Source organism: Labrus bergylta, chromosome 7 (genome assembly GCF_963930695.1).
Source record: "Labrus bergylta chromosome 7, fLabBer1.1, whole genome shotgun sequence".
NCBI lineage: Eukaryota > Metazoa > Chordata > Actinopteri > Labriformes > Labridae > Labrus > Labrus bergylta.
Window position 1 is genome coordinate 3980662 of NC_089201.1, and position 18808 is coordinate 3999469.

Sequence of the window (18808 nt, forward strand, 5' to 3'; positions counted from 1 at the left end):
TGTCGGGGGCAGTTTTAATGCTTGAGCAGGAGGGTTTACTCCTGAGCTTTAAGATCAAGGGAGCGCAGCAGGGGAGGGACTGTCAGGATAGGACCACAGGTCAGAGGATGATTAAAGTTGTCATGCTACCAGAATCAAGAATTTAGATACGCTTTAAACATCATAAAAATGGTGTTCATTTGTGAAGATTATCCTGCTGAACAAAACGTCTACGCATCAGAAACGTGAGTTTGCAACAGAGCTTATTTTCTGCAATGATCCAAAATCCAATGCAAAAATCCCATAGGCGAATTCTTGATAGACCCCATGACGATGCTACTTCAGGGTTGGCCTACGAAAAAACGTCATTTGGTTTGTTCTCGATAGAGAGAACGTGAAGCGAGAGTGGCATTATCAGTGTTGTAAGAGAGACAACATGCACTACAGCTAAATGGAATAAATGACATCATCTCGTAAATAAAACGTGTTTTCTGTGGAAAACGTTGTGTTTTTTGACCTCAAAAAACACAACGTTTAGTTTGATAAATAGAATTACTCGTGACATGACAGAAATTGTATTCATGTTGTTCCTAAACTGAATGTGTCCTTCCTGCGTGTGCCTGTATGCCTGTGTGTGTGTGTGTGTGTGTGTGTGTGTGTGTGTGTGTGTGTGTGTGTGTGTGTGTGTGTGTGTCTGAGTTCACAGAGCATAGAGCAGAACTGCACACCAGATCCATCCTTGCGCTCTTCACAGCGGGGACTCAGGCCTTAATTACCTCTGATATAAACACAAATTAGTCTGGATCCCAAACAGAGGCCAGGCTCTGAGTAATATCTTCATTTATACCCCATCACGTCCACTTACATTAGATATATCACCTAGATGCTAGCTTTAACTCATCGGCATGGTGTTGGCTCAGGAAACATAAACATAAATTGCAGAGAACATGACAGTCTTAACACAGTCATTTTCCTGCAGCTCACCATTTCCTCCCAGAAATTTAGATCAAACAATTTCCTCTCTGCAAACACTGACATTATTCATGACTCCCACTGATGTGACTGCTTTGTTGATGTTGCAACAATGACTCCCGAGTGACTCTCAAAATAAACAGACGAGTGAAACTCAATGCCCTCTCCAAAGAGATGTACAACACGGTGGAAAAAGTTACCTCAGCTGTGAAGAGGTTAGGCTCAGGGATCATGCATTTTTGGAATCTTTTAGTTTATTTCAAGCCACACAGATCTCCTTATGTTGGGTACGACATCCATGTACCCCGTGTGACCCAGAACTAGCGTATGCTTTCCACAGTTCTAGCACCTGTGTGGTCGCGCTGATTAGTGCGTCATTTCATGCTGCATTTCTATTGGTTGGTAGTTGACTTAAACCATAGATCCATTCACATTGTGAGACGATCGTCCGAAATGTCTGGCACTGTCACATATTTGTTGCAGGCTGTCTTTTTTTTTTTTTTTCTTTGGTCACAAGACAGGGAGATCAGTCTTCTTTGGTCCTCTCTCACAGTGTGACATATAAGGAGCCTCGTTTTTTGAGCCACGGCCACAGTAATCGCCACGATTGCTCATCATTCGCCTTGGACAGCCCAAAATTGTACACTTTGTACCCAACATTAAGTACCATGGTCAAAGTCACCTGTCCTCAAGTGACCGTTTTGAGTATATACATTTTTTTCTTAAGATTTATTTTTGGGCATTTTAGTGCCTTTATTGTAGAGATAGGACAGTGGATAGAGTCAGAAATCAGGGAGAGAGAGAGAGTTGGGAATGACATGAGGGAAAGGAGCCACAGGTCGGATTTTGAAACCGGGCCGCCCGCGCGGAGCACTACAGCCTCCACACATGGGGCGCACACACTAACCACTGTCCCACCAGCGCCCCCGTTTTGAGTCTATTTTTAATGTATTATGAATTACAGGTGAAATAAAGGTATTCATAGGTTTGTTATGTTTTTAAAACAAATGAATACATCAGTTAAAAGAAACAGTCTTCTCTTGGGGCCCCTTAAAGCATAAGGGTTATGTCATGCGCCCCATGTAAGGGGTCAATAGTCCTCTTAGTGGCGATCATGGGTTCAAATTCGACCTTGGCCCTTTGTCGATATCTTACCCTACTCTCTCTTCTCAACATTTACTTTCTCTCTTCAGCTGTCTTATTACTTAAAGGCAAAAATGGCAAATGGCAAAAATATGATTTGCTGTGAGGAGCTCAGCAGAGAGAAACAGGAGAGAGAAGCTTTTGTATTGAAGATCTTTAAATAACCTGATTTATCTCTGCATTCAATATTTCTAATGCAATGAATTAAGCTAATGTCAAGAAATGCAAATAAAGTGTGGGAGTGATGATGTGTCACACTGTTGCAGTGGGTGACATTTCCCCCTCATACAATGAACATTGACATGATGGTTTATTTTGAGTCCATTCCTCACACACACAGTCCTGCAGCGATAAATAGTTCCCGGAGCATATGGTACTGTTTGTATTAATCCACTTCTACAAAGAGTTCACACAACATCTCCTGAAGGAGGATATAAACTATATGACTTTCTTTGTTATCTTTATTTGTTTTGGAGGTTTACATCATGAAGGAACCTTTCAAAGTACAATACCTAGCCACACAAGAACAACATAAAGTTTTGACCTGCACATTTTTTAACCCCTTACCTCCTTCAGTACATTGGGTCCTTCTCTGAATAAAAGCAGAATATTGCTTAACATTCATTTAAAAGGAAGTCAGGATTTAAAATATGAAAACAAAGGTTTGCCGGTCCAGGTCCTCTGAGCCACGGAGAAATCCACAGATTCAACTTCTATTAATGATTTTAAATCAATGCCACAAGTTGTTTTTAAATGATATTCCTTGCTGCCAATCCCTGAACCAATCAGGCCTCCTCTGCATCCTTCTGATTGGCTCTTGGGACAAAGCATCAAGCAGATTGTTTTGCATGTAGATTTTTTAATCCAGAAGGGATTGTTAGCTGCATTTTGCATGCACAAATCTGTTTATAGAGATAAATCGTCTTGTGATCACCGCTGATGGGAGTAGTAATGTCACTATGGGGGGTGAGGGTTACTTTAGCTCCCCCAGCAGCCTTCTTTCCCTGCATGTACCAAAGCCTGCTGATTTGTGATTAGTCAATACTTGAACAAAGAACATTTTTCTGACACAAACCGACAACCCCTGATGAAAAGGGCGAAAAAAGTCAATATCCAAAGGATTGTAGACAGGACAAAGATAAGAAGAAAAAGAAGAAAGAGGGTGCTGGATAGTGTTCACAAAGCGCCCTGGGGGTTGCAGGTCATGACGGAAAAATGGAGAATGAGAGAGACGAGCGAGAAAGAGAAAACATGAAGAGAAGGAGGGAGAGAGAAGGAGGGAGAGAAGGAGAAGGATCGTCGTGAGAGTCATGCTTTGGCTGCTTTTTGTTATCGGTTTGAACAGAAATGTCAGAGCAGTGTGACATTCTCCCCTACAGCTTCCCCTGCTGCCCAGACACCGCTGGGTAACACACACCACACTGCTACAGACCGCACATGCACGCAAACACACACACACACGCACGCACATAAAGAAAGTTGTGGATGAGCACATGCACACATTTTCATTCAATAAAAGACAAATAACATGCAATTACACTTTTGTACGTCTGCATGCATGGTGCTGTATGTTTTTTATTTTTATTTTTTTAAGATTTATTTTTGGGCTTTTGTGCCTTTAATGTAGAGATAGGACAGTGGACAGAGACAGAAATCAGGGAGAGAGAGTGGGGAATGACATGCCACAGGTCACAAAGAAGCCACAGGTCGGATTCGAACCCAGCGCTGAGGACCACAGCCTCCATACACGGGACGTGTGCACTAACCACTGCGCCACCAGCGCCCTGTATGTTTTTTAGAGAGTAGGATAAAGTGATGAAGTTAGAAGGTTTTTACCACAAATCTATATTTGTATCACGGAGTAAAAGGGAACACAAAATTAAACAATTTAAGTATTAAAATTGTACCAAAAGAAAAGAATCACTAATTAGGGCTGAACGATATTGGAAAAAACTGACTTTGGGGATATTTTTTTATTTCTAGATATATTATGATATGAAAAACCAATTAAACAGACCAAGCAGTGTCTTTGTATGTACATCAACTTAAATATCAAACTATTGTGCTTTTCATTATTTTTTGGGTCTAAAAGTCAATTAGTGATTTCAAATCTACCCCCCCCATATCCGACACTGGCTCCAGCTCTGCACAGCACCCAGAGAAGCCACCTATACAGCTTGTACCTTAAAATACCTTTCTAGAGTGTGTTGCCTGACAAACTTTCTAACATCTATTCATGTAACACACGGCACTCTGTCAGCAGCATCTTCTGCATTTTTACTTCTTGCTTGAGGAATCTGATTTATTGTTGCCCAAAGCAAGTGAAGTGGAAGTATGGTGGAACAAATATAAAACACATTTAGATCCAATCTCCATGCTTCAGAGGAAAGCCATACAAATCAAAAATAAAACCACTTATAGAGAAACCCAGCAAAAAAAAACTCTTCATCAAAATGAATACTGAAATTCAGGGACTTGGTTGACTTCAGAACTACTCAAAGAGTAAAGAAATCAAAAGTTACCAAACAGACAAAAAGAGAGAAGTTAACTCAGTCTCAGAGAATATTTATTTTCAGAAACTTAAAGTTATTTTACTGTTTTAAGTGCCAAGGACATCTGCTTTTGTTGATTTGGTATCAAAACATAATCTTTTGATTTGTACTGTAACAAAGTCGAAAATTCCTGACAACCTGTGTTATCACACAACCAATAAAAAGGTAAGATTAGAGCTGGATGAAGCTCAGCCAATGAGAAATGTTGTAAAAAGATCTCAGCCGATGATGAGGACGATAAGTGTGGCTCCACATCCTGGTAGCTTCCTCGACAAAACTATCCTTTCAAAATGTCCGACAACTGTCCAGGAAATGTATGGAGAAGTGACAGGTTGTTAAACGTAATTTGAGTGACTGATTTATTACTCGAGAGATCGTTTAGGCTGAACTGACATGTTGGCTAAGTAGACTATTTAGTGCGTGGCTCTGCAGGCGTCTGCCAGAAAAACAGTCTTCAGAGCTGCATCCCTCATCTTATCTCTGAGCTCAATTAGATCTGGCATCCATGGCAACGATAGTACCAAGGAGCTGTCAGATCATACTGACTGAAAATAAAATCTCTCTTCATTTTATTTTGCTCACTTTGGTTCATACAACCGGGGAATAAAGGCATTGACTGAACGTTTTTAAGACAGACTGTGTATTTAAAATGAATTATACACTATCAGATGAATGAATTTAAGCCAACTCGATGATATCACATCAAGAGAGAAAGTCTGTGTGGATGATATCAGATCCAACCCATAATGTAAAATCAGTTTTTTTAAAGTATTGTTGCTGAGCTTGCAGAAGTCAGAGGTAACTTTTCCATTAAACGGAGTCAGAGCTTCACATGTAAGTGATGATTGAGGTGTTTGTGAGGTCTGGTCCTAACTTTGGACAAACCAATACGACATGTTCTTAACAGAGATTTGGCACATTTATTTTTGCTCCCAGCAGGCTGTATGTCTCTTTAACTGGTACTGAAAAACAACCAGGTGTGTGTGCAAGTAAGCCATAAGGTGGGCACCTAAAGTAAAAGCTAGGGCCTGACGAAATGTTTTTTTGGGGGCCAATACCAATATCGATATTTGGGAGAGAAAAAAAATCTGATACCAATAAATCGGGTATCACATATGATGCAAGGTTTTAAAGGAAGTTAATTTATTATAAACTAAAGTTAAAACAATCATAAACATGTAAGTCTGATAAATCAGTCATGAATGGATGAGTAGAGTGGTGTGAAGTGCAAACAAATAATCTGTACTCAGGTAACTGATATCCTTACTGACTCGGCCTACTGTCTGCAAAGCCAGGACGCCAAACCAACTAAACTCATGCAGAGAGAGGGCAGGAAGTCACAAGAAATAGAGATAGATATTCACATGTATTGATCCCTCAAATGAAGTTATAAAACTCAAGGCTCTAAACAACACACATTCTCTACATGTGTGTGACCACAGAATAGACTGTCACTGCATAATTTAAACGAGATTCAGATGTGCGAGTTTGTCAGCCTATTATCTGGTTTGGTATCCTGTAATGACATGACGTTGCTCCCTTAATATAAAGCGTTGCATGAGCAACGTCGGCATTAGCAATTCATAACGCAAGTCCAGCATGAGACTGACAACCACTCAGAATGTCTCTATGGGAAGCCGTCTGTACAGTGTGTGTGTGTGTGTGTGTGTGTGTGTGTGTGTGTGTGTGTGTGTGTGTGTGTGTGTCCTTCCTCGTCCTGCCTGTTGACTGATCCCTCTTATCCGTGCAGCTCTGTTGGTGATTAAAGTTTTTTTCTGTTGTTTTCGTGCTAATGATGTGAGAACAAACAAAGCGAGCAGCCTCGTAGTCAGCAGTGCAAACCTTTTTATTTTTATTGTATCCTTTTTGTTTCCCTCTACGTGCTTTCTAAATGTATGTCGGGGGCTTTCATTTAACACATGTACAGTATTCCTCCACACAACCTTCAACATGTTTGCTCCTCAGACTCTTGACAGGTAGACCTGCGGGGCTCTTCTTCAGCAAATCACAGAAACATAGTTCAAGGTGAACAGCAGGGGCACACAGAGTGAAGCAACAGATTTTTGATAATTTCATCATCAGTGCCATGTGGTGCAACTATGACAGTTATTGGACTAAGAAGAAAACAATCCATTTCAGGGACTGGGAACAGTTGAGGCAAATAAAATCACCTCTAACTTTTCTTTAAACACAGGACAGTAGGGGTGTAACGGTACACACAAATTTCGGTTCGGTACAGTTTTGAAGCTTCAGTTCGGTACATTTTCGGTACAGTAAAGGGACCTCATGCAACACTTTTTTTTTTCTTTATTAGGAAAACTTAGAATTTCCCTTTTACAAATTGGGCTAAGTGCAGCATCGACAGTTCAGACTTCTATACCTGTTCAAGTTACTTTTTAATAACATTTTAAACTAAACATTGTCAAAAAAAACATAAAATAAACTTATGCTGCATCCTTCAACCAAAGGAGTCTCCAATAAATAAAAGATATGAATGAAACAAAGTATTTTAGAATGAAATTAAGTAATTAATATAGTCTATATGTAAAAGTATTTCTTTTAAATTACACTGACACCTTTTAGTTTATGAAGGCAACACTTTTTTGAATGCACTTTGAGCACATAATAAACCTAATCACATCTGGGACAGTATAGTTTCATAGCAGAACTATTATTATTTCCCTCTGTTGATATATAAGAACTTCAATAGCATTTGTCATGGCTTTGGCCCGTTCAGAATTACTAGCAAAAGGATGTCTGTTGGGGAGGGAGGGTGTTCATTCTATCATGCTGCAGGTTATGCTCCCACACAGACGTGTCTCCCTGCTGTAGGAGCAGGATCATCGCTGAAAATGAAAACCAAACTTAAGAGTTAGTCTGTAAAAAGAACTCCATCCCGGTTATATGCAACTGTCCAAACCGACAGGGCTCGAGGAACTAGTAATCTGTACAGTTTATGTTTGAAGTTTTTTACAATTTACTAACTAAAAGCCTTCCTTCACACTGAGGTGTGCTTCGGCTTTGCGGTCCGTTTGGTAACACAGATTAAAGCACTTCTGTTCTGTGCGGACCGGACCGAAGGCCCTGTACCGAAACGGTCCGGTCCGAGTAAGTGTACCTTTACACCCCTACAGGACAGTATATGCTTCAAACTCCCCAGCTAATTCAAGCTCTACCTCAAAAGCAGTTTGAGAGAGAGAGCATTTTTATCCTCCTGTATGTCAAACCTTTTTTTCCTCTGCTGATGGGCACCTTACATCTACACTGCCGACACGTTAGCTTGTTGTGTGTGTGGCGCTGTGTGCAGTGGCATGAAACGTCCCAAATTGGCAATACTTGTGAGGACCGGCCAGTCACTGGTCAGGGCTAAGCAGGCGGAAAACTGGCAGATTACAGTCACATCGCTTCACCTTTAAGTATCAGCCTAGATTTTCACATTCACTGCATCTCCAGTTTATAAATATGAAACCCAATCAACTCGCCAGAAATGGACAATTCAACATTAAGAGACAAAAAGCAGCGAGCAAAGAACAGCAGGACGCCCAGGATGTGACCACCTCCACAAATCTCACACAAACAACACAACATATATAACCACGGTACGCTGACTGACAGTGATTCACAGCACAGCTGGACATGGACAGAATGAAAAACAACATTAGAAACGTCAGCCAGCTTTAAAGACTGCAGGACAAAAGCACACATGAACACACAGCCAGCTTATATAAAGGTAACAGAAGACTGGAACTTTCCTGAGAAGGAGAATAATTCAAACAGCATCTATTTATATTTCCCCACAGTAAGGGCTCAACCGTCACCTCCAAACAAAAGAAAAAGGTGGCGGATTTGACAATAGTTCAAAGAAGCTCCTGTGACAACATGACATCTAAGAAAGTGTTAATATTTACAGTGGAGGCCGGAGGTGAGGAGTCGCTCAAAGGCTCTGCCAGTCTCCAAATGATCCATAGTGAAAGACTTTCCAGTGAGACAGTGACAGTCTCCTGCTACAGCTCTTAAATTAACAATCTGTTGGCACATATTCATCAGAGTCACGTACCTATCAAGTGGAGATGTGTGCGATTGGACCATTACATGAATAAATCCGGCACTCTCAGCAGTTTTCAATCCGTTAAATAAATGATTAATATTTTTTCATGAATTCAGGCCCGCAATACCGATCAAGAGTTAAGTCTAAACTGTAACAAAGCGGCACACCACTAGCCGGGGGTTTACTGTAGCACCAGTTCATGACCATACTGCCATAATGCTCTATTACTCGGATGTCGACAAGCACAGTGAGCAGATAGCACCTCAGAGAAGCAGCACAGTTTGGCAGTGTTCAGATCAAGTAAATGGAGATTTAGTTGTAAAAAGGCTGTGTCCAATTAATCTGGCATACAATCACTTGACCAAAGCAAAGCATTAACACCATTTAAAGGCAGGGTTGGTAATTTTCTCCAGATCCACTTTTTAAGATTTTGGTGTAAATTGTCTTTAGGTCCTGACAGAAATTAATAACATGTGCTCTGATAAAGGAATAAAGAAAATCCGTCATCTGTGTCAGTTGTAAGAACGTAAAAACTTCAACCAATGTCTGCCACGAGGTACCAATCTGATGAACCAATCAGACGCCTCCCGGTCTCCCTGCTTGCTCTCTACCTCTCGCTGTGCAGTAGCCCTCACTCAAAGCGCGTCACAGATGACGGAGTTTATACTGTGAGTTTACTTACCGCTGAATGAGACATGAGACGACGTAGTTTCTACAAAATGAAAGAGATGAGCTGAGGTCTGCTTCTGGAGCAACAGCGCTCGTTCATGTAAGTGAGGGGTGTGGCTTTAGAGGGAGCACAGAGGGGAGGGGGTGGTTGTAGACGAAGCACTGAGGGAATGCTACTTTCAAAATCATGCTAGTTTTCAAAAAAGACCAACCCTGCCTTTAACCTTCAAGGAGGACTGGAGGCTAGTGGTGCTAGCACTGCTAACGTTAGCCACACATGGCAAACCGATTTACCGATTGTTGAAAAAACTTGAATAAACTGTGATCAATTTCGACTGGTTTTTTTTTGTGTGTTTTTGTGTGTTTTTCTATCGATACACTCGTCGACTAGACTGGATATAAATTTATTTTCCACCAAATTTTAAATTAGCAGCTAGGAACATCCCTAGTCAAAACTACCTGAAATCAATAACAGAAGAATTATAAAGCTCTAAAAATGTCTTCAAATCTCATCTCTCAGACCGAGAGAAGGATAATGAGTGAATATCTGGTTTTACTCTAAATCCTGTATGTCGAAAAATGTCAAGTACGCTTAACCCTCACATACTGTTCAGGTCCATTTGATCCGTCTTGACATTTGACAGCAGTAAAATCACCCTAAATGTCCTTGTTTAGAATGTATGATTGGTCTATGTGACATTAATAAATGGATGAAGTAGCATGTCTGGAATTATGCTGCAGCTGAAGGAGGATATCACACACCTGGGAGATACCTCTCTGAATGCTGAATAACAACAGGGTGGTTGCACAGAATCCCAAACAAATCAGTGAGTGACACCATTACACTTTTATCTCCTGGATTCAGATCCAGGAATCCTGAAGGCTTCATGGCAACATCTTAAAGTTCATCTCAACACACACAAGAAGAGGAAAAAAAAGGGGGGATGTCTCTGCAAAGAGCAATAACACAGCTTCACACACACACACGGTAAACAACATCAGATCATGCTGGTATCATCAGGCCGACGTGATCTTTCCAACAAGTGTCAGTGGTATACTTTCTCAGTCTAGGCAGAGCAAAAGGAAGAAGTTAGAACAGGATGGAATATACTTAATGACGTATCAATAAATATTGTGCTGTTCCAAGGATTTCACAACCACAGTGTGAATAACATCTTTTTCACAAGTTGTACAATTTCATGTTGAAAAACAAGTTTTTGAACTTATTAAAAAAAAACGTGCTTTCCGCCCCTTTATGGCATTTTTTTTACAAAAAATAAATAATTAGAGCAGCAGCGTTAGGTGGCAGCGCATATTACTGCTGATCACACTAAAGCAGTTTTCACATCTGCACTCCTGATAATATCTAGATTATTTCAGGAGGAGTGCTCCGGATATTCTCCTACTACTTGTAGTTTGGCAGAATCATAATGTCAACAAAAGAGCGGAGAACAACATACTGAAGAACAGGAAACGTAATGCAGCTGTTTAATTATAAACACAGAGATCATAGTGGTCGTGGGCAGACAATATATGCACTGACAGTCACAGGATAGAAACCTCACTCCCCCTCCTATTGTCTCGAGCTGAATTCTCCAGAGAATATCCTGCTGCATTCTCACATCAGGTAACTGATGCAAGACTTGCTGCAGAGAAAATACTCGGGTTCTAGCCGGAGAAACATTGGGTAAAGTCCGAGTGAAACGTTTGGCTGTTTGCGTTCATACATACAGCTCTTTTCGAGTTTTTCAGGAGTTTTCTGCAAGTGTGAACGCCCTATCACAGTATCTTTTCATATACATCTGAAGCTACCAAAAACATACATTTTTGTGTTTTGGTGAATTTCCTGCAGTGCTTTGAAGTTCACAGACTTACATTTCTGGAACTTCATCATCTTAAATAATAATTTAAGAACTGAAGAGGGAGAAGTTTGTAACATGTTTTAAAATACTTTACATTACTTTCAAAAGTCAAAATGTCAAAACAAAAGTTTGTGTTGTTTAAGGTAAAGGTTTGCTCGTATAGAAATAACATCTACATTGTCTTTATAAAAGAACAGAATCTGTCTGTCAGCCCTAAAATTGCCAACAAAAGTGAGGAACTAATGAGACTGGTGTCTGATATTGAAGCAAGAAGATAAAAAGGGGCATGTGCTCTTCTCAAGGGCCTCTGCAAGTCGAAGTGCTGAGCTGATAATTGTAAAAGAGAAAAAGAAGGAGGTGTTTGTCTTCAAGTGACTAAGGCATGTGCAGAGTGTTCACAACTCATCAAACAACAACCTGTACAAACCATCAGCTCACACACATCAATACATCCACAGCGAGTGTCAAGATCAGAGTACATCTCGAGTGTAGCAATCATACTGTGTGTGATATTGCTGTCTGACTAAATCCAATAACAGCCTGGTTCCCTTCAGGGCCCTTCAATACAACAATGTCACCTACCGTACGGGGATCCCTCGAGCACTTCTCCAGTGTAACGTGTCTCTTTGAAAATAGGCCGGTTGTCATTTTGGTCGATGACAGTGATCATGAGAATGGCCGGTCCCTCAACAAGGTTTCCCTCGAAGTCCGTGGTTGACACTTCCAGCTGTGAATCAAAAGATAAAGGAGTTATTTCCTACAGTGAAGAGAACGTCCGGGTGTATTCAGTACAAAAACCTTGAAAACCCAAGGACAGCCACAGTTAAGTTTCATTATTTATTTTATTTTGTTTCAACAGTACAAAGCATGAGTTTTATTTCAAAGAGCAATGCAGCAGAAATAAATCAAATAGAATCTGAAATAAAGGATATAGGGAAGAACTCATAGGTTTGACACTCTCATGACACGCATAGTTTATAAAGATTACAACGATTACTCTCTCTCTCTCTCTCTTACTATAAAATGTTCCTGTGTGGCTGTAAATATACCTGGGCAGTCTACCCGACTTACATGTGTGTGTGTGAACACTGACTTCAGAGTGCGACAGATTACAGCCTCTTTGTTGCCGCTGCTGATGGTCACAAGATCGACATCACATTTGATATAATCTCGGCTTAATCCAATCTTCCCATGAGGCAATGCACACTATGAAGTCACTGATCTGTATCCTATACAGAAACTGCATGTAATGACATTACCTCCATTTCAATCTTAATCTGTGGCTAAAGAGATCCCTTCACTTCCTTTATTAGCGCTGGAGCAGGTCTGCAGAGATTCATCACAGACGGACAGATCTGGTGTGAGCACTTCCTCCTTTATCTGCAGCATCACATTAGCAGGCTTTCCTTCTCCTATCAGTAATGCATGACATCACACAACCCCTGTATCACACGGGTCAACCCACTCCTTTTTCTCCCTCTCACTCCCATCTCTTCCTCTTTCCATGTGTCTGTCACTATGGCGCCTACAGCATATGGTGTATAGTGGCAGTAATGGCACACATGCAACTGAACTAAGTGTTTTAAGTGTTAGGAGACTAATAGTTTCATATATCATCCCACCCTCCTCTCTACCTTGAGAATATACCACAGGAGGCTTTCCAATGAGAGGAACCATTTCCCCCCTGGATCCATCCTGCAGAACTGCTGACTCAACAACTCTGCTCTCAACCAAACGTGCATTTTTATCCAGTTCAGCCCACAAACACACCGGCTCACAGTCGCCAGGAGGCATATTATACAACGGAAACAAGCAGAGATCTGCATGGCAAAAGAACAACAGTCCTACGCCAGCAAGTATGTGTATGCATGACTTCACCCACTCGTGCAGACACACACACATGCAGAGTCTAGCTTTTCTCCTCGCCATGTCTGAGCAGTAATGAGAACATTCGCAAAGAGGAGCCTTACATCAGATCATTTGAATGGGGAACACACCAACAGCACAGCAATAACCTGTTTGGCACGCAAAGAGAATACATAATCAAACACTTCTAGTCTCATAGCAGAGAAGAAGCTGTGATGTGTCTAACAAAGACGGACATGAATAGCTCTGATTTACATCACTTTCTATGTGACCAAAGAAAGTGGGCAAGACACTTAACTTAATTAGTTAAAACTGATGGACTCTTTACATAGCAACCTGTGACATCAGGGTGTGAATGTGTAGGTGTGATCTGATGTGTAAAAGCACTTTGACTAGTCAGAAGACTAGAAAAACACTAGACGAGCCTAAGTCCATTTACCATTTAAATGCACAGTTAAGTCAACCTATAGTTATAGCTTGATTAGGCAATTTAATCGGACTAAAGCAATGATACTCAACCCAAAGCTCTCGAGCTATTTGGCTCATTTGGGACGAGTTGTGGCTCTTTTAGGTCCTACTTTGAACAAAAAAAAATCTTATTGGGGTGCACTGGTGGCGCAATGCTTAGGGCGCGCGTCCCATGTTTGAGACTCTCGTCTCGAGTGGGAGGCCCGGGTTCACTTCCACCCATGGCCCCTTTCCGCATGTCATTTCCCACTCTCTCTCCCTGGTTTCCAACTCTATCCACTGTCCTCTCTCTACATTAAAGGCACGAAAAGCCCAAAATAAATCTTTAAAAAAAAATCTTATTTAAAAAGGAAAACATTGTCAGAAATGATTCTTTGCAAGTCATGTCACTGTGTTTCCAACACATATTTTAGGAAAGAAAGAGGTTTTTTGATTTTGGCTCTTGCAGAAATATATTTTGGTCAATGTGGCTCTTAAGTCTAACAAGGCAGAGTACCACTACAGTCTTGTCCCAGCATACAAGCACCAGAGAAAAATCTTTTTACTGACATTATTTCCTATTCTGCAATTTTAGACGGTGAAAACCCCTTTCTAGCCCCCTACCGCTGGACCTTTTTCTGGTTTACATACTAAGTCGCACACAAAACAATCAAACAACTTAGTGGTCAGCAAATTGGTTGAATGTTGAAAATCCTTAACCTGACAAAACAAACTGTGTCTCCTCATCTGTCCAAAAATGCATGGCTCTGGCTCTCACACTCGCCATGTTGATATCTTAATTCTGTGTTCTTCAGCCTTCAGTTCAACTTCCCAGCATGAAACTCTTAGGCTTTTTTGGAGCCAATTGACGTGTATAGCTTCAAGAGCAAATCAACCCCCACCACTTTATCCAGGCTAGATGTGTTAGTTCGACTTCAGGAAATGTCAGACTAACATTTTGACATGTATTTTAAAAGTCCAGTTTTATTCTTCTTTTTCCACCTGCTTTCTTAAGTACTTTAAATGATAAAGCATTTAAACTGAACTTTCCATAGAAATAATAATTTTTACTTTTTAAAGTTATTTTGTAATTTTCTATTTTCATAGTACAGGCTTACATCAGAAGATTGAAGCTGAAGAGCGAGGATGGGAGAATCTGTCTTGTAGAAGTGGGATGTAGAGGGTTCATAGCACAATCAACTATCTCATTACTGGGAGAACTGGGAATGCGTGGACAGAGTTTAGCAAAGACAGCTAAGGAAATGTCGGATGAAGCAGTGAAAACAAATCAGTGGATTTGGATGAGGAGAAATGATGTGAGTTGGGGGCAAAAACACAGGAAGAGAATTTATTTTCTTCTGTGTCATTCCTTTATCATGTTTAATGTTGGCTACGGGAATAGTTTTTTTTTCTCTCGACATAAGGATACAATAGGTTAGAAAAGTTCTGCTGGTGGGTATGAGAAGCGGTTAGAGAAATAGCATGGAGGGGGGTTGGACCTGTGATGCCAGAGCAAACTCTTAAGCCTCCTCAATGTGGGCCTCCAGTTTAATGTTTGGGTTGTGGGGGCCATTAGGGGCCATGCAGTAGGGCAGATAGTGCAGGTGTTGTCAATACCTGGAGCTTGCATAAACAAAGCCTGTGTCTGTTGATATGGTTTGGTAGGTTATGAAAGTCATCAGAAAGGCAGAAGTACTGGAAGAGGGTCTCAATGGTTTCATCACTGAGTGGCCTTTTCATTGGGGCACAACTATGTATTGTTTTTATTCCACTATACTGTTTTTAGAATTATACAGTTCATACATGTTTAGACTACTGAATTGATAAAAGCACACATAAAAAAACATTTACCTCATATGTGATATTTATCTATTCGTTTATTTAAAGGGGCCATAATATGTCCCTTTTCCACCTTTTCAAACAGTCCCCTGTGGTCTAAATGAAACGTCTGTGCTGTGCTTTGGTCAAAATATAACATGAATCAAGCACCAGAGGAGGTTTGTGACCCTGTATAAACCAGCTCTCTCAGAACGCTCCGTTTTGGTGTGTGTGTCTCTTTAAATGCAATGACTTACAATAAAGACGGTGCACATCAATGAACATAAACATGTAATTATGTCAGATTATAGACTTATTTCCATCTGTGGTCCCCTGCCAGGTTGAAGGACACACATATACTAATGTACATAAATTAGATGAGATTTTGCTCAAAACAAACCAGGAATAAAGTGACTGACGGAGTTAAAGTGCTAAAGGGACAGGAGGTTAAGTGCTAAAGTGCTGGTGTAATGCACATAATTGTGAAGTTCTGGTATGAATTGCACAATTGCCCTAATTCCAATTAATGTAAAGAGCTGTTGTAATTGCAGATTGGCATATTGCACATAATTAACAGATATAGATGTGTGTTCGCACATACTATTGCACAAGGGTAGAAGACATGAGTGTATTTATGCGTACAATATTGAACCAGAGTTGCATACATAGATGTATATATATATGGATGCACAGTGATGGTTAGACATGACCCCATGTTCTAAGCCCTTCATTTGATCACCCTTGAAAGTTGCAAAGCTGTATTGAGTTGGGACATAACTACTTTTCCACTCTTTTCGTTCCCTTTATTGCTTTCATCGACACAACATATTTCAAAATGGTCTGGACACAATAATCTCTTAGACCATTTTTCTTACAATTCGGGCTTTATGTGAAAGACTGAGTGTGATTAATAGCTGGCCATGCAACAATGTGAATATAATACTAATAATATCAAATAGAATTTGGTAAAAGCAGCACTCGTCATAGTATAGTAACCACTGGAGGGGTCTCCTCTAATAGCTCATTTTGTTGCACTAGTGTCTGAAGAACCCTCAAGGGTCCTCATTGGCTCGATTCTAGTGCAAATCCTAGTAACCTGCACCTTCCCTTTCTCTTAGAGATGTTTGCATAATAAAGAACTGCAGAAAATATGTGGATGATATATTTATGTCGTCTAAAGAAGGTGCACGAGAATGCACGTTTCTGTGCATATACGTATGTAGGTACTGTTTATTAAGCATGAGGGAACATGTGGAATAAGGTCTTTAGAGACCCAATCAACCTCCAGCATGTAGCATGTATCTGTAATAGGACACATACTTTACAGACACTATCATCAGTCACTCCTACCTACAGGGATCTGGAATATTTTTCTTACTTGTTCAGATGCTTTGCCTTAAATTCCATTTATTCTTAGTTATTGGTTTTCTGCATCAATGTTCAATTGCCCATCACATTCCCTAAAAGCACCCAATCACAACGTCACAACGTGTGTGTGTGTGTGTGTGTGTGTGTGTGTGTGTGTGTGTGTGTGTGTGTGTGTGTGTGTGTGTGTGTGTGTTGCAGATATTAGCTAAGGAAGTTGATGTCAGACCCGAGGAATTGCATTCCTCACACGGCTCATCACTTGCCTGTTAGCAAAATGAGGAGGCTATTTTGTCTCTATCACGGATCATAGAGAAATATTTCCTCAAGTTTAAAATTAGAATCTGTAGCAGTGATTTGATTTGGAGGCAAAATTACTTATTAAAGGGAGAGAGAATTGGAGGAGATTGGACTGCTCATGATGCCGGAGCAGCAGCACATAGTCACAGGGGAAATGATAAAGTCTGTGACCATCACCTCTGTGTTTATTGGCTGACCCGGCTCCACCTTCTGAGTGTAGATCTGTGACTACAGGCCATCCTGTCTGATAACATTACAGGGCTCAGTGAAAGTACCTCTCTCCTGCAGCCTTGCTTTCCCTCTCACTCTGCTTTTAGCTCAGAGACCATGTCAGGAACGCTTCAGCACGGCATTTCCCCTCAGAGGTCAGATCATTATCACACTGAGACCTCGACACTGTACATGGTGGAAAGGTCACAATTTGATTGAAAGACAACTTACTTTAAAATGACAGACAGTGACTATTCAGAAGGTTTTCTCTTAAATTAATTCATCAAAAAAAAAAAAAACACCACATTATGAATATCTTCTGTTGGTGTTGCTGTTGAACTTCACTGATTTAATTTTCCTTTTCAGACATACCAACACATCCTTAGAGTAACCAGTCTGTGGCTCAGTCCTCTTCTCCTTCTGCTCTCTAACATCGAGGCAGACATTCACAGTTATGGGAGTTCAATGACTCCTGTGGGGTTTGTTACGTTTCCTCTCCCTGTTTCTGATCTACTCTGCTCTTCCTCTGCATAAAAGCGCCGCAGGAGCCACATTTGCCAACAGAGCTGTCAAACGTGGTTGTTTATGCTTTTTCAAAGCATCAAATTCATTAAAAAGAAACTTCTCTGAAAAATAGGTGACCTGAATACAAATCAGCGTGATAACTATTACCATAAAACCAGGTTTCAGACAAATGTTTTTAATGTGTATTTTGATTTTCTGGATTGACCAATGTCCCATCTTTTAACGTGAAGGAGGCAGGGTTCATGACTTATACTGTAGCCAGAAAGTAGAGGGAGCTCTAATTATGTTGGCTTAACTTCAGGTGAGGTATTCCACAGTCCATTCTTTAAACAGTCTATGATGGTGACAGTCACCTATCAAAACTTGAAACTGATCAGTTTAAGGGGTTTTAGCAGTTTTATGTTGAGGCTCTTTCGTCTATTTTAAACTTACTAGAGCATACCAGATATCATCTGATTAAGATAAAGCCTCTAGATATCAGAAGTTATTCTGACAAGATATTAAGGATTTCTAGGCCAATATACTTTATTCTGCTCACCTATCAAAGTCTGCCAAGAAATGTGAAGGGGGCGAATGGATTAGGAGTAGAGAGAGACAACATCTCTAATAAGACTGTTAGCCGTACTTATGCTGATGTGTGTTACAATACAGTAATACAAAGCTAAACCGTAGTCAGATGAAAGCCAAGGAGATCAGTGATTGCATTAGTTTGTACATTTTGCCTCTCTTACTCTCTGTACAGACTGTTTTCCTGTATGCATCCAATGCCCCCAGAAATGCTAGCTGTTGAGACCAAAGGTACTGCAACATAGTCCAGAAAGCCCCCACAGCAAATATGCTTCCCCCTTGAATACAGAGTATGTATTCTTGCAAATCAAAAACAACAGTAGCCAAAGCTATTGTTTTTCTTGCCTTTCTGTACTCCTCTTCTCTGTCTCTAAGGATACCTCTTGTTTTTGATAGAGGGAAAGCCATTGTACTCACATGAGAAAATAGGTTGATTGCAGGGGGGAGACACACTGTAGGCCGCTGTGAGCCTCAGTCATTTGGTT

General features: G+C 40.6%; 1 protein-coding gene across 1 annotated transcript in view; it reads right to left on the bottom strand.

Moving 5' to 3' along the window:
- The window catches only part of cdh13 (cadherin 13, H-cadherin (heart)), a 374372-nt gene that overhangs the window by 171170 nt on the left and 184394 nt on the right, over positions 1 to 18808 (bottom strand). The window contains exon 7 of the mRNA XM_020639134.3: positions 11808 to 11952. Within this exon, the coding sequence (XP_020494790.1) occupies positions 11808 to 11952 (145 nt within the window). The remainder of the gene's footprint in view (positions 1 to 11807; positions 11953 to 18808) is intronic.